At 39.4% G+C, this 23,268-nt stretch overlaps 1 protein-coding gene across 7 annotated transcripts in view; it reads right to left on the reverse strand.

Moving 5' to 3' along the window:
• Positions 1-23,268, reverse strand: part of fermt2 (FERM domain containing kindlin 2) — a 156,678-nt gene that overhangs the window by 91,011 nt on the left and 42,399 nt on the right. For all 7 annotated transcript variants that reach the window (XM_063048992.1, XM_063049010.1, XM_063049001.1 and 4 more), the window contains exon 3: positions 8,450-8,683. In XM_063048992.1, the coding sequence (XP_062905062.1) occupies positions 8,450-8,683 (234 nt within the window). The remainder of the gene's footprint in view (positions 1-8,449; positions 8,684-23,268) is intronic.

Raw genomic sequence — 23,268 nt, forward strand, 5'->3', positions numbered from 1 at the left:
AACATTTGAAGCAAAGAAACTGAGGGCTATTCAAAGTGTTCGACTCATATGAAGGCTTTGACTGACAAAGCTGGAAAAGATACTATGGGACAAATGCACTGCTCTTTTATTGAAGTATCGTCAATTCTCAGAGTTACCTGTGAGGATTTGTACATTATTGTTCCACATGCTTTTCCACATAAAGTGCTCACGTCATTGTTTTAGGCCATTCCAAATCTCAGCTTGTAATACTGAACCTTGATTAGAATCTTGTACGTACATTTTTTTGGCTGGGACACAAAAGCAACTGACCTGCTTTTAAATCTATAGAACTGGAGTGGAAACAACTATTGAGGCCACAGTAGAAAGTGCACTCTTCCTGGGGTAGGGCAGTACAGGAGAAAAGGTGGATTGTGAGGTGATCTACTCCCCTGACCCCTTGTAGCTTCTGTGTGCTCCCAGTACATCTGAGACAAATTCAATTGGATTACAAATGCTCCGCCTTCTCTTTCAGCGAGCATGAATAGTTTATTTTTTTTACAAGGTGGCTTTGAGAATATCCTTGGATCACTCCTCTTCAATTACACACAATCCTTTTCTGTGATAGAGCCCAATATTGAGCACATCAGGTATATGACTGGCATAGACACAATCCCAGCATAGACAGCTGAAAATATCTGTGTTGAATGCTGCAAATATTGACTCACTTCAAGTGAATTTAAAGGATTTGACTTTGGTAGACTCTTTCAATGTACTGAGGAGCCAGAGTTAAGCAGTCCAGGTTCTAGAGCATATTGGAGGGCAGGGACCACAGCTACCCAGTACATTACAAGCTTTGTGCCAAGTCTAAAAGCATTCATCATCAAAAAAAAAATCCTTTTTCATCTAAAATGACTAACGGGCGTCCTGGTGCATTGCAAGCATGCTAAAATAAGCTGTTCACATTTTTTTTTGTCTTCTCATGAAGATTTCTTGTTAAAGGGCAATACTGTAAAACTCATCCTCTCATTTGCTTCCAGTGAACAAGTCAACAATGGTCTGGAGCAGCACGCATTCTTCTGTGCTGTCAAGACCTTTTACGACCCAGACAACCAACTTCCACTCAACTGAATGTCAAGAACATAGATGAACTTATCAAGGGCAGAGAAGTAGTCAGTGGCAACTGAAAAAGCACTTTGAAGAAATCCTCCATAACATCTCAATCCTTGGTGCAACTGCGCTTGACTCCATCCTCTGCAGCAGCCTATACAGTGTAATTGCACAAAGACTCTTGACCAACAAGGCCATTCCCCAACAAAAAGTAATCAGGCCTTACTAGAAGACTGTGTCCCTGCAATTTATCTACTTAATGTGCACCAGAGCAAGTCCTTCTGCATTCCTGGCAAACACACAAATTATTTTCAGTTCCTGGGATTAGAAAACCAAAGGATAGGAAGTTCCTCTACATGTTTCAAACCTTTGATTTATACAATCTTTTGTCTTATTCTAAGCTCCCTGATGCTTTTGCTCACTTTGCAGTTTTTTTTCTACATAAACTTAAAGTACAAATTAACCCTACATTGTATGGATTTCTCCAACAGGGCACATTTGTGGACATTTACAGATGACCCAGAGATTGTAATTAGAGACTTAGGTCACAACTTCAAAGGTAAACTATGCAGCTAAAATAAAGTGAAACTCTCAAAAGTAACAGTGAGCAGATGAATCACTGCAGCAAAATCACAATGAATTTTCACTGTTGAAAGTAAACTGCAACAGTAGAAGGGAAAGAAGGCAATTCATTTGGCATCTGTACTCCTCTGGGGCTTGAATATCAGATGGGTTCATTTTGCTATCCAGTGACTTACAAGAAAATAATATGCAGGAATTTGGTGAAGTCCACATCTCCATTTTTTCCCCCCATCAGGACAAAAGAGAAAATCAGCTGTACAAAGGAAGTTTAAAAACTAATTATGACCATGCTTTCTAAACAACTGCATTTGGAGATTTAAATGATCTATATTCTAAAATTGTGCTTCTGGAAGAGTTCTTGGTTTTTCCTTTTTCCTTGGTGACACCTTTGAAACTTCATATTTAAGTTCAATTACAATCTCCATGCTTAATAGCAAGGCATACCTGACAGAGTGGCTTACCTAGTGTAGTCATACTGACTATTTAATGGTTCAGAAGCTTATCGAAAACAATTTACTGTTTGACCAGAGGAAGTAAACATAAATTTCACCTGCACTTTAAAAATTTTCTCACAAGGTACAACGAAAGTGATGATTAGAAGAATATTTTCATTAAAGTGTTGTTTGAAAATGTGTAGCACAAAAAAAATCACTACTTTTGTTCTATACAATTTATTAAATTCCAAAATGCTGTCAACAGAAATCACAACCACAGGTGTTCTTATTATTGCATAATTTTAGATCATTAATAATATTATGTTATATAATGTTAGTAATTAGTAATATTAGCAGTAGTATTACGTTATAATAAAAATGCAATTAAAACTTTAAACAAATAGAAAGCAAGACTCAACATGACTGAGATACTGCCTTAATTCTGTTTTGCTGGCTAAGTGCACCTGGACATTTTCAGTGCTTGAAGAACATATTATGAATCAAAGACAAACTGCTTAAACAGAAAAGAAAAGCAACAAACAAATGCCCAGAGCAGGATCTTGCAAGCTGTTTTCACCAGTTACTGTTCACAGTCAATGAGTCAATCACAGGATGACTAGTAGTTAACGCTCAGCAAGCTGGTAGGGCATTTCATCATAGCAGCCTTAGCTCCATTTTTACTGAAAACACAGTTAGCTCCCCTTGTAAAGCTAGAGTTTGGGATGGGAGAGGTTGGAGGTGAATAATCTGGAGATAGCTGAAAAAGAAATCTAAGCTGTTTCCCCAGAAGAGCCACTGACAGATGTGCTATAATGCTCTGGATGGGAGCTGTAAATATATAGAAACACTGTTCATCCATTGCACATATTTTTAACCTTCCCTTGGGTACCGACAATTGTACCTAGATTAATGCTCAATCTGGAAGGTTCCTGGGAAGTCTGATGGGAGGGAAGTGGAGTGAGCAGGAACTAAATGGATTGATACTAAGCTGACCACAGGGCCATGGACTTGACGGGGCTTCACAATGCAATCCAAAGCGTGAGGTGGCTTTGTGCCCACTACATGGAATCTGAGACTTAGTCATGTAGTCGGATTTATCCAACACAATAACATGCCCTTCAACCCAGAGTTTGTACTGACTGACCTTCGAGCAATCATATTACTCTAATTCTACATTAATCCCATGTTATTCTCATTGCTCATCAACTCCTCCCAGAATTTAACCCTCATCTACACAGATGCAAAAATTGAATATGGTTCACATGAACTGTGAGGTAGCATGTTCATCAGCCGCACTACTGTGATCAGAGAAAGCTCCCCCAAATGTATTAGATTTAACCAAGAGGAAACTACATTATATGCAATATAAAATTACACGCAGGCCATCAAATAATGGGAGAAAAGATGATATGCAAGAGGAAGCAATAAAGATGAGATGCTTAAAATTAAATTTTTTTAAAAAAGTAAATATTCAGTAATAATTAAAGTACAAAAAAATTGTCATTATCAATCCCAAAGAGTAGTAAGACATCAGAGTTAAAACTTGATCCACTTGAATGGCCTTTCCTTGAGCATTGTGAACAGTTTTGGGCTCCTCAGCCAAGAAAAGATGTGGTGGCATTGGAGAGGGTTCAGAGGAGGCTCACACGGATGATTCCAAGAATGAAATGGTTTTCATATGAGGAATGTTTGATGGCTCTGGGTCTGTACTTGCTGTAGTTTAGAAGGATGGGGGGTGGTGGGGGGGGATCTCATTGAAACCTTTCCAATGTTGAAAGCCCTAGACAGAGTAGATGTGGAAAGGATGTTTCCCGTGGTGGGGGAGTGCAGGACAAGAGGGCACTGCCGCAGGATAGAGTGGCATCCATTTAAAACAGAGATGCAGAGAAATTTCTTTAGCCAAAGTGTGGTGAATTTGTGGAATTTGTTACCACAGGCTTCTGTGGAGGCCAGGTTGTTGGGTGTACTTAAGGCAGAGCTTGACTGGCTCTCGATGGGACACAGCATCAAAGGTGTCGGGAGAAAGCCAGGGAGTGGGGCTCCAGGGTCTACGGTCTGGACCAGGGTTTCTCAACCAGGGCTCTGCGAGAGGTTCCACCAGAGATCGTGATTTAAAAAATAAACATCGCTTTCTGACGGCACAACTCGCGATGCTAGCGCTTGCAGTGGTGGGCAGTGACCGAGCAACCCCATTTGCAATCTCAGCCCAGATGGCAGCGCGCAGGAGGACCATGTTTGTTTGGTTGAGTCTATTCTCAGTTTTTGATGCGAGATAGGGGAGGCTGTAAGTAATTGGCGAGCACTGTATTGCACAGAGGGGAGGACGGTAGGCTGATGCGTAGCATGAAGTGCATTTTCCGAGCATTGAATGGTCCTCGCGTTTTACGGGCACCTCAGACATGTGGCCATGTTTGAATTACAATCATCTGAGTCATTTCACTGTACTACGCCAACAACAGACACACAAAAAAAATCTGTCTTTACAATGAATGCTTCTTATAAATGGGTTTTACAAGGACTGGTGATCCAAGTTGTCCTATTCCATTATGCCTAGTCTGTGGCAAACAACTTACAAATGCAGCAATGGTTCCAGCAACACTGAAAGAACACAACTTCAAATCACAGCCATATGACACGTAGTTATTTTAAACAGCTATTAGAATATCAAAACAATCCATAAAGCTTTTGGTAATAAAGCCACAGTCAGTAAACCCCAGACGCACATTACTTAGCAGCAGAACTCATTATCCAGAAAAGGAAAAGTCACACAGTTGGTGAGAACCTAGTGATGCCAGCCTGTAAAATTATAGTGCGTAAAATGCTAGGACAAGATGCAGTACGAGAAATTGAAAAGGTTTCATGCTCAATGACGACGACAGCCGGTTCTTCACTTGCGAAGATGAGGAGGAAGAAGAGTCCACAGGAGCGACAGCAGGATCGTTGGTGACTGCAGAGGCCAATTCTGGATCTGCAGACTCTAGAGCAGTAGGGATATGGGAACTACTGGGATGTGGGCCTTTGGATCCTTCCTGTGCCTCCTCTTCTCTTCAGCAGTTGTTCTTCTGCCACGGATCAGGGGTTCTCCAGCGATCTCTGTCACAAGCCAGCTGCTGCCACTCGTTGACCTGAGAGAGCTGCTGCTCAAGTTGGTTTTTGTACCACTTGTGCAGGGCACCATGGTCTCTCTTGCCCTGGTAAGAGTTCTGGTTTCAGTAACCTGGAGCTGACCGTGTGAGACACATAACCTGGCCAGTAGAGCTGCCGGAGCAGAAAAATGGCTTCAATGCTTGGAAGTTGAGCCTTCTTCCAGGACATCGTTGTAGAGGACATGATCCTACCAGCTGATACCCACGATGGACCAGAGGCAGCGCTGATGGAGGTGCTCGAGCAACTGGATCTGGTTGTGGTACTAGATCCAGGCTTCGGAGCCTTATAGCAGTGTTGTGATGGTGGCAGCCCTGTACACCTGGATTTCTGTGGACAGACACAGCTGGTGGTAGTTCCACACATGCTGGAGGCACCCGAAGGCACTGCTAGCTCTGGCGAGCCGATTGTCAATGTCCCTTACTACCAAAGTGTCATTGGAGATGACACCGCTCAGGCAGGTCAACTGCTTAACCGTGGTGAGAGGGTGATTATCAATGGTGATCCAAGGTGGGTTGTAAACGCCACCAGGGGGCTTCTGATGGAGGATCTTTCTCTTCAGACTATCCATTAACCTGAAAGCCCTCGCAGTCTTCGCAAACTGTGACTGCAGCCTGCAGCATGTCCTCTGGGTACATGAGAAGAACACAGTCGTCCACATATAGTAGCTGGAGAATGGGCTCTTACATGTTTTTGTTTGGGCAAGAAGGCAGCCATTCTCAAACAGTACGATAAGTTGATGTATTGATGACACGTCACATGACACTGAAGAGGTTTTGACAGGTAAACTGAAAAACAACAGCTTCTCTATCCAGGTGAATGAGTCAACGGATTTCAGCAATATGTAGCATTTGTAAGATTTGTAAATGATGGTGAAATTCAAGAAAACTTTTTCTGTTGCAACGAACTGCCCGAAACAAGCAAACACCAATATATATTTAATGTTTTATCTTCATATCTGGAAGCAAAAGGCCTGTCTTGGAGGAACTGTGTTGGCATCTGTACTGATGGTGCCCCATCAATGGTTGGCTCCATGAAAGGTTTCCCTTGTAAAAAAAAAACCCCTGAGGTTGTCACAACACACTGCTTTCTTCATAGAGAGGTGATGATCTCAAAATCTCTTGGAGATAAAATGAATAAAGTTCTGGGTGATGCTACAAAAATAGTTAACTTTAATAAACAAAGACCTGTTCACTTAAGAATGTTCAAAAAACTGTGAAAACCTGGACAAGGAGCACACCAATCTTCTGCTACATACTGAAATCCGGTGGCATAGCAGAGGAAGAGTTCTCAACAGGGTGTTTGAGCTGAAAGATGAATTGCAGGAGTATGTTCAAGAAAATAGAAGGCCAGATTTTGTTGAGTGCTTTGAAGGTGAAGAATGGCTGCAGAAACTAGCCTACTTAACAGAAATTTTTCATCATATGAACCAGTTGAACGAGTCTCTGCAAGGCCCTGGAGAAACTGCTTTGACTTCAAGTGACAAGATTCTCAGATTTAAAAGGAAACTGGATCTTTGGAAAAATCATATTGCAAAAAGGAAATTAAAGGAGATTAAAGGAAATCTTGAAATGTTTCCACTACTGCTTGGGCTTGAGAGTGAGGAAGGATTAGAAAGTCTTGAGTTTTATTGAAAACCACCTGGAAGAACTGCAGAACAAAATTGAACAGCATTTTTCTCCCTTTCAACACAAGTATATGACTGGGTGAGGAACCTTCTCTGAATCTTCTGCTCAGCCTCATAACTTGACTTTGAGAGAACAGGAAGAACTTTGTGAGCTGCAGTCTGATCGTCAGTCAAGATGAGATTTACTGACCTGCCCCTGGACGCTCCAGATTTCTGTGAAAGTAGAGTATCCTGCCATTCATAGGAAAGCAATATACATTTTGCTGCAGTTTTCAACTTCTTACATGTGTGAGCCAGCTTCTTCTTGTTTAACAAGCATCAAAAGCAAGGATCGCGATAGTCTCATTTCAGTTGAAGGTGAAACCCATGTGTGTTTATCTCAAGGTTGACCCAGAATTGAGTATTTGTACAGCAAAAAACAAACACAGGTTTCACATGCTAGGTCTATATTTGAGCCTGATCATGTCACTTAGTAAGAAACTAAGAAACAAAGGTTACGGGGAGAAGGCTGGGAACAGGGGCTAAGGAGGAGACAGAAAAAAAGATCAGCCATGATTGAATGGCGGAGCAGACTCAATAGGCCAGATGGCCCAAGCCTTATGGAAACTGTTCATTCAAAGCCTTATATAAAATTGTGTCTTTGGCTATATTTTTATTCATATTTCTCTGGCTTATAGTTTTTAGTAACTTTACAATTCAATATTGTCACTAAATTTTCATGTTGTAAATAGCATTCATTAAAATCAATTTACAACCTCTATTTAAATAAAATCTACCAAGCCTACCTCCAGAAAAAATAAATTCCATTTTGGTTTATGCCAGTTATTTAACAGAAATTTGTTATGGATGCCTTATGAGTTTTAAAAATTTATGAAAGGAAAAGAAAGATGAATTTCAAGAAAGGTAAGCTAAGCTTAACTACGCAAACACGAGGAAATCTGCAGATGCTGGAATTTCGGATCTCCCCCTCCCCCTCCACTTTCACATCTCTTACTATCTCTTCTTTCAGTTAGTCCTGATGAAGGGTCTCGGCACGAAACGTCGACTGTACCTCTTCCTATAGATGCTGCCTGGCCTGCTGCGTTCACCAGCAATTTTTAATGTGTGTTGCTAAGCTTAACTATCTGTTTTTTTCCCCCCAAGAAAGGTTGGCTAAAAATTCATTCTCTACACAGAAGAGCACTGGCAATTCTACAACTTACTGATCATGCTAACGTATCGGGAGCTATAGATTTAATAATTTTTATGCAGGGGTTCTCTGAGACCTGAAAATTATTTCAAGGATTTCTCTAGGGCAAAATGATTGAGAAATCTGGTCTAGACCAATTTCATGATTTTTACATTTAACAGTGTGACCACAGTTGACAGAGACTCCTGCCCTATTTATTCAATGAAAGTCAGTATTAATTACCTCACCATTAACCTCGTGGAAAACCTGAGTCACTATGGATGAACTGATCAAGTTTCTCCAGCAATTCAACTCCAGAAACAACATGATGACGGAGTTTTAAATAAAATGTCAAAATTAGCTGTAAATTGCACCAATTAAAAACAGTCGGACAGAATAAAGAGGCAGTGTAATTCTGGTACTCACTGAAAGTCTTGGAAATGTCAGAGACAGCTTTGAAGACTCTGTCCGAGAAATTGACCTTGACCTTCACCATCTTCATGTTAGGCAGCTGGAGGCGAAGTACCTTGTGCTGGGGTGTGAACATCAGTTTAGCATCAGCTTGCACACCATACTTGTCCAATGTCCAATGGGTTTTTAGAAGCCAGGTTTTCTTCTTTTCCCACCACAAGGCATGATCTGACCAGTCTTTTTTCACATCTGCAAAACAAAGGAGTTTCAAACTTACGCTGATGCAAGGATTGGCCTAATTTTGCTCCTATGTCCTTTGTCTAATATACAGATTGCCCCTTTTGCTCATTAACATAGGATCCAGCTGCAAGTCAAATGTATGAAGAATTCAATCACTAGTCAACTTCTAGGCTTATGCTGTACGCCATCATTCTTCAACTCCAGCAATACCCTTCAAACCTCATCTCCCTTATTAGCTTCCCATTAAATGTATCCACATTAGTCACCTCTATTACTTATTGTAGTGAGTTCCAAATTTTAACCACTTTTGATTCCACACGGACTTGGACAGGTACAGTCCTTCCCACAATTAAGCACATCTAATTGAAGCATTCTCGCAGGAAAGCAGCATCCATCATCAGGGACCCCCACCATCCAGGACATGCTGCCATCAGGAAGGTGGTACAGGAGCCTCAAAACTCACACCAACTGTTTCCGGAACAGTTATTACCCCTCAACCATCAAGCTCTTGAAACAAGGAGGATAACCACCCGATCATTGAAATGTTCCCACAACTTGTGGACTGGCTTTCAAGGATTCATATCATGCTCTCGATAGTTCTTGCTTATTTATTTATTATTTCCGTCTTTTTGTACTTGCACAGTTTATTTGCTTATGCACACTGGTTGAACACCCAAGTCAGTAGTGTCTTTCATTGATTCTATTATAGTTATTATTCTATCATGGACTTATTGAGTATGCCCACAAGAAAATGAAGCCCACGGTTGTATATGGTGACATTTATTATCGAAGTTCACATTCTTACTTTGAACTTTTAAAGTGACAATATACTTAATGGCCCTCGTTTGACTCTGCACAAATGGAATCACCTTAATTGGTCCTGAATCCCATTAGGTCTTCATTCTGGACAACTGACTTACAGGATGTTTATTCTCAGCTGATTGCTGAACACCATCGCTCAAGAGAGTTTACATGCTTAAAATAGTTGGCAAATCCTATAACCTTCTAGCCGTGGAGACCTGAACTATACTGCAAGTGTGATCTCAAAAGTTCGATACTCCATTACGATATCCCCAAGAGATTTTATAAATGGCTAAAAAACAACCTTGACATTTATTTGCAATATCTATTTTTCATTTGCATCAAACCACACCACCAACTTCCTCAACTTCTCAACACGGAGGTTTGTGCTTTCCTAGATTTTGATACCAAAATATATGACCCCAGTTTTCTATATTAAAATTTATTCCCCAAAACACCCACTCTACAAGTCTCCCATGCCTACCCAGTTTTGCCCTAATTCTCTACATTAGGCACCTCCTCTGCTCAATTTGAAACCAACTGTTAAATCTAACTTTAAGTTCCCAGATCACCTGTTTGAATGGAAAAACCACCAGCCACTACAAGGGGTTTTCTTTGAAATGCAGCCATTGACATTTAAGAGGTCCATATGGAAACCACTCATTTTCTAAAAAAAACTTTCTTAGTGTCCATAAAAGAGGAAAATCAGGGCAGTGGAAAGAGTGGTTACAAGTTTTTCCAGAGCTTGAAAATTAACGATGCACAAGTTGCATTCAACTACATGGATACGAATTGGCACAGTTCAATGGTTTCAAACAGTCTTGCGTACTTCTGGAATTTCATCTATGCCTCAACGTGCATTTTTGCACATGTTGTGCTCTCAGCAGGCAACTGGGTCAACCAGAGAAAACAGATGCAGTCACTGCTTCCTGAGTAATAATATTCCAAAACATTGTTTTGTGACTATTCAGAGGGGCGTAATGCAGAACCCCCAATAAAATGTAGCTGGAACCAAAGAGGAAAAGTATGTTCAATAAATATTATACCTACATTCATTTACCTAATATAACACACTGGATTCCTGTAAATTAGAAAACATCAGAACCAGTACATTTTGACCCAATTAAGCAGCTGCCCCAGTTAGCCAAACTTACATGGAAATAGTTAAAAATTAATATAAAAAAAACAAGCTACCATTTAAATGAGCAGCAAATTATGTATTTGCATGAAATACAGAACAAATTAGAACATTACTAACAGTACTATAGTACTATAAAACTGTGCATTAGTTCCAAATGGTTATTGAAAATGAACTTATTCAATGTACCCAATGAACAAAATTACGACAGGCACTTAGTGCAGATAATGGACTGTCTTCATATAGTTCTATAGACGATTGCATCCCCCAAATCTTTATTTCCATTTTAACATCCAAGATAATTGTCAATATCTTCAAATTCTGCGTAGTTCCTAACTTGTTGAAGTAGTGAAATCGTTTCATATTCACTCCCAGGCTGAATGCTTGAAAGCACAGTGAGCAAAACAGTTCTGAATAGTTTTATTGCTTACTTCTCGCCAACTAGGAATGACAAACGTCACTGCTTTTTGAACACAACACATGCATCTGATGCTATTTAAAAACTGTTCACTCTAAGCATGGTGTAGCGTTTAATAGCCACACAAGTGCACCTGGTGGACGCAAGTTAGAACCTGTTCAGCCACAGTCTCCTGCCCCAATTACAAAGTTTGTAAGTGGCACAGTGTCCCAAATAAACAAAGGGAATCACGACTATTTTAATCGATTAGTTTTTGTTCTTTAAGAATGCTACAAAAAAAAAAGCAGCTGCCCTGACTAACCAATGGCCCAATTAACTGGAATCCATTATACTGCAATTTTTATATCAAAGTATAGAACACAGCTACAATGAACTGATTCATTCTGGATTACAGCTGATTCTTTAATCTTCATTCTCTACCTGTAACACTAATGGTCACATTAAAAATCCTGCATTATGCCTGTCAACTTGGGTATCTAAATTGCTTCACATTGTGGTCATTTATGACATTTGTGTCAGCATTAAAAATATCGCAGATAAAAAAGTTACGCAAGCATTAGCTGCCGTGATGGAATTATAAGTACTTGTTACCAGGTGAAATTAAGCAACAATTTGGAGTTTTGAGATTCCTCAATGTTCAAAGATTCAAAGTACATTCTTTATCAAAGTATGCATTCAACCCTGAGATTTGTCTTCCCACAGACAGCCACAAAACAAAAGCACTATGGAACCCATTCAAAGAAAACATTAAACACCGAAAGCACAAAGAAAGAACAATTCACGCAAACGGCAAAAAATGAGCGGAAGACACAGAATATAAAACATCAAACCACATGAGAAATTGAAACAGTCTAGGAATGTTCAGTTCAGTTCAATTTAGCACTGTTGTTAGCATATTTGGAAGCAAAATTCATTACTGTTTTTAAGGTTATTTAAAAATATTTGGCTCGTTATGAGCACTTCCAGTCAGCTGCTGGCCCTTTATGCCGTGACTTTCCTCCCCTGTTCTAACGTATGCCATTCTATTATCTGCAGTCGTTTAAAGGCCAAAATGCCTTGTTCAACATTTGAAATGTTCAACGAGACTGCTACTTATTCAGCTATCCACTGACAAACTGAAAGTAGTACACGTTTTAGTGAATTTGCCTTATACGCGCTTAGAACATTCAAAATAAATCCCAAAACAAAATGCAAAACCGAACCTTACAAGGAGTTTCCTCTGTCAACACCTGTGTACCAGATGCGTTAAGTACGCGGTAAATGCACCTTGCTGTGCACACATTGCTCTATAGTATCATTACCATGGAAATGGAAGCATGTGTGAAACAGAACGTTAACAGCACTTTTTTCACACTGCCACCACATTTCTCCAAAAGGCAAAAAAAAAAGGAATGGCATATGAGGTAGTGAAGACAAGAAATCGGGGTCTGGGCAACATCTGAGAACAGGGAAAGAGCATTGCAGTGTTCCAGAGGGCAGGGGCGAGTCACCTACAAGAATACCAGATAAAAGTGCCACAAGGTTGCTGCAGCATACAGTCGGCCCTCCTTATCCGCGAGTTCCACATGTGCGGACTCAACCAACCGCGATTCGGGAAAACCCGGAAGTTCTCTCTCCAGCACTCGTTGTTCGAGCATTGTTTGCCTCACACCTCGTTTGTTCGCTACGTTATTTCTGTGAAAAAATGGCTCCTAAAAAGCAGCTACTGGTAAAAGCAGTTCCTCAAAGGCTAAGAGGGAGCGTAAAGTGCTATCTCCCACCGAGAAATTAGAAATATTAGATCTTTTGAAAAGTGGCATGTTGCATTCTGAAGTGGGCTTTAAGGTCGGTAAGAACGAATCGAGCATTTGCACAATAAAGCAGAAAGAAACTGAAATTCGTGGAAGTGTTAGTGCTAGGGATGGCTGGCTGGCTATGTAAAGTGCTACAGCCTCAAGAACTTAAAGTTCACGGGAGAATTGGCATCGGCGTTCCCAGAAGAGCTACGGTGGTTGCGTCTGTACTGAACATGTACATACTATTTTTCCTTGTCATTATTCCCTAAACAATACAGTGTAACAACTATTTACATAGCATTTACGTTGTATTAGGTATTATAAGTCAACAGAACAGAAAAACTGCGGGCGGCGGGTCCTGTGCTGCCCTGGGTCCTAAAGTCCATCGGCACTGAGACAGGTTAAATAAGGTCCGGAGCTACCCCGGGTCCTAAAGTCCACCCGCACTGAGACAGGTTAAATAAGGTCCGGAGCTGCCCTGGGTCCTAAAGTCCATCGGCACTGAGACAGGTTAAATAAGGTCCGGAGCTACCCCGGGTCCTAAAGTCCACCCGCACTGAGACAGGTTAAATAAGGGACTTGAGCATCCGCGTTTTTTGGTATCCGCGGGGGGGTCTCCGAACCAATCCCTTGCGGATAAGGAGGGCTGACTGTATTCGAAGAAACTCAGAAAACATTTCAGGATATCATTTCATGCCTCCGATCATTGCTGCAGGAACTTTATATTTTCTACTTCTTGCATGGCCAAACCTTTGTATATGTTTATCCTTAACATTCTTGAGAAATCGCCACAGACTCTGTGACTCTGGAATACGTCTAACGCTGGAAGATGCCACCTTACATGTCATGATGTTGGTGCTTAGTGTTGGGAGGGTGGCTGACTTCCTTTCCAGGAGAAGACTGTTTGGATAGGAGGAGTTTATGGGCCAAATGGAGGCAAATGGAACTAGCTTGGAGGACACCATGTCTGGCATGGGCCCGTGTCTATGCCATATTACTCTACACCCTGGAAACCAATCAAAATGAAGGGAAATTAAGTAGTGGCATATTCAAACACTCACTGACTTTGTGAATGCTACACTCAAAAGTAAATAGACGTTTGCATCCTCCAAATCTTTCCGTTTCATTGTAACATTTAATAAGATGGTCAATATTTTCATAATTATCGTATTCTTAACTTGAAGGGGTGAAATTGCTTCATTTTCAGTCCTAGCTGTTTCTGTCATCTCCAAGCCTGAATGCTTTAAACTGCAGTGAGCAAGACAGTTCTGAATTGTCTATTTATTTCTCAGCAATTATCAGTGAGCAAAAATTACTGCTTTTTGAACACAATCACACTCAGCTGACAATATTTAAAAACCTTTCACTCTAAACATGGCGTAATGTCTAACGGCCACACAAGTGTGTGCGACTGACGCTAGTAAGGAACTATTCAGCACAGTGTCCCAAATAAATGAAGGGAATTCCAGCTATTTTCTCAATTTGTTTTTGTTCTTTAAGAGTTATCCAAAACAAGTGGCTGCCCCAATTAACCAGAATACACAGCATTACGTTGTCTAGCCTCATGTATGGTTACAGATTCAGATTTTCTTTTTCAAGTTAAATTGACGAAATTGCCTTGGTCAATAAATCATTTCCTTAAGACACAGGAGCAGAATTAGGTCACTCAGCCTATCAAGTATGCTCTGCCATTTTATCTTGGCTCTTTTATAATTCCCTTTTAACCCTGTCTTCTTGCCTTCACCCCATACCCTTTGACATACTTACTAAGCAAGAACATATCAATGTCTACTTTAAATATCCCCAATGAACAGTCACCCATGGCAATGAATTCCACAGATTCACCAACCTCTAAAGGGACTTTCTTCTATTCTGAGGCTGTGCTTTCTGATCCTAGACTCGCCCCCTACTGGAAACATCCTTTCCACTTTCTGTCTATCCAGGACTTTCAATAATTGGAAGGTTTTAATGAGATCCTTCCCCCCCCCCCCCCCCAGTCTTCTGAGTTCCAGGGAGTTCAGGCACAGAGCCATCAAATGCTCCTCATAACCCTCTCATTCTAGGTTTTTAGGAAGCCTTCTCAGGACCCTCTTTGATGTCAGCATCTTTCCTTAGAAATAGGGTTCAAAACTGCTCACTATATGCCACATGGTCTAAACATTATAAAAATTCTCTGCGTTGTACCCTTGCTTTTATATTCTAGACCTCTTTAAATAAATGCTAACACTGCACTTGCCTTCCTTACTACTGACTTTAGGGAATCCTGCATGAAGACTCTCAAGTCCCTTTGCACCTCTGATTTCTGAAATTGCTCCCCAATTAGAAAATAGTCTGCCTTTATTCCTTCTACCAAAGTGCACCACCATACATTTCTCTAAACTGTATTCCATCTGTCACTTCTTTGCCCATTTTCCTAAACTGTTCAAGTCTTTCTACAGACTCCCTGCTTTTCAAGACTGCCTGCCCCTCCTCCTACTCTGTATCATCTGCAAACTTGGTCACATATCCATCAAACACATCATCCACATCAATAACATACAACTTGAAAAGCAGTAGACTCAAAACCAGCCCCTAGCCACCAGCAACCAACCATAAAGAGCTCCCTGTATTCCCTCTTTGTCTTCTGACAGTCAGCCAATCTTCTATCCATGCTAGTACCTTTTCTGCAATACCATGGATTCTTATCCTGTTTAGCAGCCTTTGCTGCAGCACCTTGTCAAAGGCCTTCTGAAAATCCAAGTAAACATCATCCACCAACTCTCCTTTGTCTACTCTGTCTGTTATGTCCTCAACTAATTCTAACAGATTTGTCAAGGAAGATCTCCCCTTAAGTAAACCATGCTGACTTTGGCCTATTTTATCACATGCTTCCAAGTACCCCAAGACTTCTTCTTTAATAATGGACTCTAACACCGTACCAACCACTAGAGTCAGGCTAACTGGGCTATAATTGCTTGTCTTTTGCCTCCCTCACTTCTCAGGAGAGTGGAATGAAATACGTAATTTCCTCCAGAATCATTCCTGATTCTGGTGATTCTTGAAAGATCACTACAATTGCCTCCTCAGCTGCCCTCTTCAGAACCTTAGGGTGTAGGCCATCCAGTCCAGATGACTTATCCACCTCAGACTTGGAGCTTCCCAAGCACTTTCTTGTTAATAATAGCAACTACACTAACTTCTACCCCATGAGTCTCTCGAATTTCTTGTATATTGTTGGTATCTTCCACCATGAAGACTGACTCAAAATACTTATGCAGATTGCCCAACATTTCTACTTCTCCAGCACCATTTTCCAGTGGTCTGATTTCCACTCTTTTCTCTCATTTACTTCCTATATATCTGAAAAATCTTTTGGTATCTTATTTATATTATTGGCTAGCTTACCTTCATATTTTGTCTTTTCTCCCCCTTTTGCTTTTGTAGTTCCCTTCGGTTAGTTTTTAAAAACTTTCCCGTCCTCCAGCTTCCTACTAATTTTTGCTACATTATATGATCTCTCTTTTGCTTTTATGCTGTCTTTGACTTCCCTTGTCAGCCACTGTTGCCTCATCCTCCCTTTATATTGCTGCTTTTTCTTTGGAATGAAACGAACAGGCAAATTCAAAATTATTCACAGAAATTCTTGTCATTGCTGCTTTACTGTCATCCCTGCTAGGGTCTGCTTCCCATAAACTTTGGTCAGCTCCTCTCTCACATCTCTGTAGTTGCCTTTACTCAAATGTAACACCAATACATCTGATTTTAGCTTCTCCCTCTCAAACTGCAGGGTGAATTCCATCATAATATGATCACTGACTCCCAAGGGTTCCTTTACCTTAAACCCCCTAAATAAGATCTGGTTCATTACACACTCCAAACCCACAATTGCCTTTTCCTGAGTGGGACTGACCACAAGCAGCTAAGTAGGCATTCTACAAATTCCTCTCTCAGGATCCAGAGCCAAACTGATTTTCCCAGTCTATTGGCTTTCTGACTTTCTAAAGTCCCCCCCACTCCAACGACCACCATAACATCTGTCATTTTAAAAAATGTCTTTACCGTTGTTTTAAATGCCATGAAGTGGACTTTTGCAGCAGTTATCTCGGTGGCGGGAAAAACAACATTGGAAGAGGGCATTAGGCCCTCAGTCAGCTGCAATTCATTTGAAATGAACAGCAGAAAGCACAGCACAGCGCTTACACTGTCTGCTTTTAACATATTTCATCAGTGTCAAAACCAATTTGGTCAAAACCCTACCCCAACAACTTCTCAGGTTTAAATGACTAGGGAATCATGAAAACAACAAAGTAAACCAACATATACAGTATTTGTTCAGTATTGATAAACATTTGCCTTTTTTTAAAACACGAATTAACTGCGCTTGGCAGTGTACCTAACAAACAGTGGCTAAAGTGGTGATGATGGTGGGAATAGTTTCTACATGAACAAGGGTCAACTTCTATTTTCTCCAACCTTTCAAGTGTACTTGGATTATATGATACTTAATGAAAATAGTGACATCCCTGAAGTACTGCTAAATTTTTTAATCCAATATAGGAAAATGCCAAATACTTCCATCTCGTGTTAATGATTCAGAAACAGCGTCTTCCCCTCAACCATCAGATTTCTGAAAAGTCCATGGAAACTATTTCATTATTCTTTTTTTATTCATATTTATTTTTGGAATTTATAATGATTTTGTGTCTTTGCACTGTACTATTGGAAGAAAGCAATAAATTTCACATTATATACACAATAATAAATCTGATTCTAAATAGTACAAGAATCAAGACTTCATTGTATGTTTCAAGGAAGACCTGGGCTTTTAAACATGGAATATTTGCTTTCCTATTCATTAATACAGAGCCCAAATGTTTTACAGCATAACAGGCAGTCACTCAGTTCAATGTGCTTGTACAATTTTTCTATGAAGAACTACAGTATGCAATTCATTCCTTTCCTTTCAAAAGGAATCATACATTCATAAAGTTCTCTTTTAAAATAAATTCTTGATTATGTTTCCACCAACTAATTTGCCTCATTAATCTTTCAGGACAAAAATACATTATTCTTATTTACCAATCACTACCAAGTAATGTTCCCTCTAATTTTTAGTAGTCAGTGTGTGCAAAAATCTTATGCTGTGCTATCTTTTTTCCTGTGACAAAAGTATGTGTGCACTGAATGCACACATGGGAGTTTATGTAGGTCTACAAAATATTTGACATAAAACTGCAGAGAATAACAACAAAATAACATACATATTTAAGTCACACACAAAAAAAAATGCTGGTGAACACAGCAGGCCAGGCAGCATCTCTAGGAAGCGGTACAGTCGACGTTTCGGGCCGAGATCTTTCGTCAGGGCTAACTGAAGGAACAGCTAGTAAGAGATTTGACAGTGGGAGGGGGAGGGGGAGATCCGAAATGATAGGAGAAGACAGGAGAGGGAGGGATGGAGCCAAGAGCTGGAAAGTTGATTGGCAAAAGGGATATGAGGCTGGAGAAGGGACAGGAAGCCTAGGGAGAAAGAAAGGGGGGGGGAAGCCCAGAGGATGGGCAAGGAGCTATAGTGAGAGGGACAGAGGGAGAAAAAAAGAGAGAAAAGGGGAAAGAATAAATAAATAAATAAAGGCTGGGGTACGAAGGGGAGGAGGGGCATTAACGGAAGTTAGAGTAGTCAATGTTCATGCCATCAGGTTGGAGATACTTAATTTTTTATCATATTTAAGTCACTCAGTTATTTTCTCTCTCATGTCTTTGGCATTTACCCATTCTTTGTAAACTCTATCTCGACTAATAGAACTTCCGTCCCATTGATAGCTTTTGATTCTCATTAACATATCCAAATGACAGTCACCTAAATGGTTTCTCAGCTTGTTTTTGAGCTGTTTCCTCAGGCTAAAGCCTCGCTCACAGTCCGCACTAGACGCAAGAAAGGTTCCCCCAATGTCCATCAACTGTGCAAAGTCGCAAAACTGTTCATTTTGAAGTACAAATGCCACCATTTGAGCAAAGTTTGAAATTAGTTTGGATTTACTTTTTTCTTGTATGGAAAATTTGAAATCATTAAATTGTCTAACTATTACAATATTTTCAGCTAGAAAATTAAGATATTTTAGACATAAGGCATTAACCTGTTCATTGCCAAATGTGAAGTCACAATCTGCAATTGTGGAGAAATCCATTCTTGTACCTCAACTTTGATCACCTCTGGGTTTGATCGTTTTCTCTCTCGCTCATCTGCACTCAACCCTAACATGCATCGCACTCCTGTAACGGGTAATGACGGGTTCTGTTGCCTGAGCTTTTGTACACCATCCAAATGTGATTTACTTGTCAAATGACACTTCAAAAAGTCAAGTTTCCAAATATCATCCCACTTCTTTCCACTAGCGAATTCTCCAGCAACTTTCGCATCACGACAATACAAACAGATAACTCCAGTTTCCGAATCATTCATAAATATTTCTCATAGCTGAACATTCATGATCTCATGAGCTTTCGGTGTAACAGTTTCTACTATTTTGTTAAGCCATTCAACTTTAAACAAATTTGCAGTTCTTTTGCGCTTCATGCCCTTCGCTTCTTTTGAATTCGACATAGTGAATCAATATTTTTTTCCAATAAAAACTTAGTGAGCTATCTACAGGATTTGAAACAGATCTTTGTAAACTTTATGATATGAACATTGTCCGCCAAATATGGCTGCCGCCATGATGCAGCCGTACAAACCGGAACAGGAAAGGCGAGGTGACGTAAATTAGTGACGTGTATTGTGGTATTTGAAAAACCGACCAACTAGTTAACAGAAACAGTTAGCTAAAGGATTATTATCAATAAGTATAACTATTAACTACAACATTATTTTAGGTAACTAACCTTTTGTGTGCGCACACACGCGCACAGCTTAGAGGGAACTATGCTACCAAGAAACATTTGCCTTTTTACAGCAAAACTCATCAAGTAACATTCTGTCATAAATTCTTCAGTGAGGCTTCCGACTTCTGGTTTAAGATGGCGCTACTGATGTTGGGCAACAGTTTACTGGCAGTTCTCAAAGCAAGAAATATGATTAAATACCCAATTAATAACACTTTGTACTTGGAAAATTGCAGTAAACGATCACTGCAAACAATAAAGAGTTGAGTGAAGGCAAGGTGGGTGCAAGATGGAGTTGGAGTGAGGTTGAGGCATGCTCAAGTGGCTGGAACGAGGTCAAGGCATGTTTGGGACAAAGTTGGAGAAAGTGGAGCGGAGAAAAGTTGGAGCAAAGTTATTTCAGTGCTCGTCCACCTAAATCGGGAGCAAGCTTGGATCTATCTAGGCGTCAGAGTGACTTAGAAAGATCAGTTTCGGGCCGGAACACAGGGCCCAGACCCTTTAGAGCAGTGGACGCAGAAAGATTTTAAGAAGTTAAAAACACTTCATGCAGATATTATTGTTGTGCAGGAGACTCACATCCGTAGGCAGGATGAAAATTTAAATTTTGGAAGGGACCCTCATTTCATTCTTTATCAGTAAATCAAATAAGAGGAGTATCTATTTTTATTAATTCTAAAATCCCTTTTGTACATTTCAACACAGTTACAGATTTAATTGGAAGATATTTAATTGTTACTGGTCTGTTATGTGGACAAAAGGTGGCTTTGGTGTGTGTTTATGCACCTGATATAGATAGTCCTGAATTTTTTAAGTAGCTGTTTTCTGTGTCGCCGAATTTAAATGAATATAAGTGATTATGGGCAGTGACTTTAACTGTTGTCTCAATCCATTGATTGACAGTCGTCCACCAATCTGTCGCTTCGTAATAAAGCTGTCTCTTGTATTAATTCTTTTTTATTAGAATACGGTCTGGTCGACATTTGGAGATTTATGTACCCTAAAGATAAGGATTTTTCTTTTTTTTTCCCTACATGTATACCTTAAATACTTAAGAATTGATTACTTTTGTTGGACACGTATTTGGTGCCCTCTATTGCTGATTGTGCGTATGATGTCATTGCATTGTCAGATCTATGAAATTAACTTTGAAGTTTTCTGATAGTATACTGAAGGTATCTCAGTGGAGATTTAATGCTACATTGCCGTAAGTTTTATGAAAGAGCAGATTTCTCTATTTTTTGAATTAAATACAACTGAGGGAATGTCAAATTTAGTTATTTGGGACACGATGAAATCTTTTCTTAGGGGACAGATAATTTCATACTCAATAGGTTTAAGAAGGAAATCCAAGGCAGAACTTTTAGTGATTACTAATAGGATTAAAGAAAAAGACAAAGTTTATTCAGTAATGCCTAGTGAAGATCTCTAAGGAAAGGGTGGAACTCCAAACACAGCATGATTTGCTTTTGACTTTTCTCATTGAGCAGCAACTTTTTAAATCTAAAATCCAATTTTATATACATGGGGAGAGGTCAGGCAAATTATTGGCTGGTCAATTAAAAGCAACTATGGCTAGAAGACAGATCCTGCAAATTCGAAGACCTGATAGAACTGAAACGGCAGAACCTTATGAAATTATTAAGGTATTTATGGATTTCTACTCTAACCTTTATAAATCTGAATTTTCAGACAATATTAATTTATGACTTCAAAAAGGGTTGATAGCTATAATTTATAAACAGATATTGAATTTACGAATGATATCTAATGATAAAATTAAACATGCTTGGGAATTGGAAGTTCAAGAGTCATTTTCAGATAATCAACGGAATAAAATTCTTCATTTGGTTAATAACTCATCTATTTGTGCCCGTCAATCCTTGATACAGTTCAAGGTAGCGCATCGGGCCCATACGTCAAAGGATAAACTAGCATGTATTTTTTCCAATATCAATCCTATTTGTGACAGATGTAATAGTGAGGTGGTCACTTTAACTCATATGTGTTGGTCTTGTATAAAGCTAGATAACTTTTGGAGAGATGTTTTAAAACATTATCAAAAGTCCTGGATCTGGACCTACAACTTAATTTACTTACGGCAATATTTGGGATTACCCCATCGAAACCAGGAAATATTCCTATTCAACTTTATTGGCTAGGAGAGCCATTTTACTGAAGTGGAAGGATTCTAATCTACCTACTGTCTTTTATTGGCTTTCCTCCATTATGTCCTGTTTAAGTTTAGAGAAAATAAGAAGTCAGACATTTGATACATCCTTTAAATTTGAGCAAATCTGGCGACCTTTTATTCAATATTTTCATTTAATTTGATTTATTACTCTTCCAATTTTTTTCCCCAAAGTTTTAGATTTGATCAGAAAGTCTTTCTTTTTTTTTGGTTGTATCCTCAGAATGGACTGCCCAGTCCCCTTTTTTTTTAAAATATATAGTGTAGTGGGTTTTCTTTTTCTTCATTTAAAATTCAAAATTTTTTCTTTCCTCTTCATGAACTGATAAGAGAAGATTTGCTGTTTTCTTTTTTATTATATATTATATAATAGCTTAACACTATGTATGATTTTGATAATGTTTATTTCAATCTGTTTGTATTGTTATTGATATACATATTTCAGATAATTCTCCTCTTGTTTGTATTTATGTTCCTTTTAAATCAATAAAAAGATTAATAAAGAAAGAAAGAGCAGAAAGAAAGAAATTTGAGCATGCCATTTACTTGCCAACCTCAAATTCAAAGTGCAATTCTTTTTTAAATGGTAACAATTTACACACGTATGGAATCACTTTTGACTTATAAATATTGATAGCGTCTGCTTCCATCACTCTTTGATGGAAAAGAAAAAAAATCTAGAACTCACAATCACAAGAAAAAAATTGCACACCATCTGCTTCTTAAACATGCAACTTATTTTTAAAAACTGTAAAAAAAAACTGCTTCTCCAAAGAGAGAAAACATTCCCTCCACATCCCCATCAAGATTCCTCAGGTTGGGCTTCAATCAAATGTTTGTCAGTTCTAAACTCCAACGGATACAAGCCTAGCCTGTCCAACTTAAACGTTTTAGTGAAAATCACCCATACCAGGAATTCATCAAATGAACCTGTTCCAAATTGCTTTCAATGCATTAATATCCTTAAGATGTCCAATAGTGTACATTGCCCCAGAAGATGGCTCATTAATATCCTACATGACCAAAACATAATAAATGATAACTTCCGCAGTAGAAAATAACATTCTGTAAGCTTCCCAATTACTTACGTATTCTGCATTTTCGCTCTTTGTAAATCAAGCACGGACACTCCAGTCCTTGGCACCTCAACTGCATGCTTCCTTTATTTTTCCTTTCCAAATAGGCACTGTCACATTTCCTCATATGATACAGTAATCTAATAACTATTGCTAATGAATGTGTACAAATGCACTGTGACTCATTATGTAAACTGAAGCACAATCCTGGAAAAATAGAGGGTGGCCCTGTGTAAGAGCCAGGAATCCCTGATGATACTTGGGCAACAATTACACATCAATGTGTCATGCCAATCTATGGAGAATACAGTCAATAACTAACGGCACATAAGAG

Source organism: Mobula hypostoma, chromosome 1, assembly GCF_963921235.1.
Source record: "Mobula hypostoma chromosome 1, sMobHyp1.1, whole genome shotgun sequence".
Classification (NCBI taxonomy): domain Eukaryota; kingdom Metazoa; phylum Chordata; class Chondrichthyes; order Myliobatiformes; family Myliobatidae; genus Mobula; species Mobula hypostoma.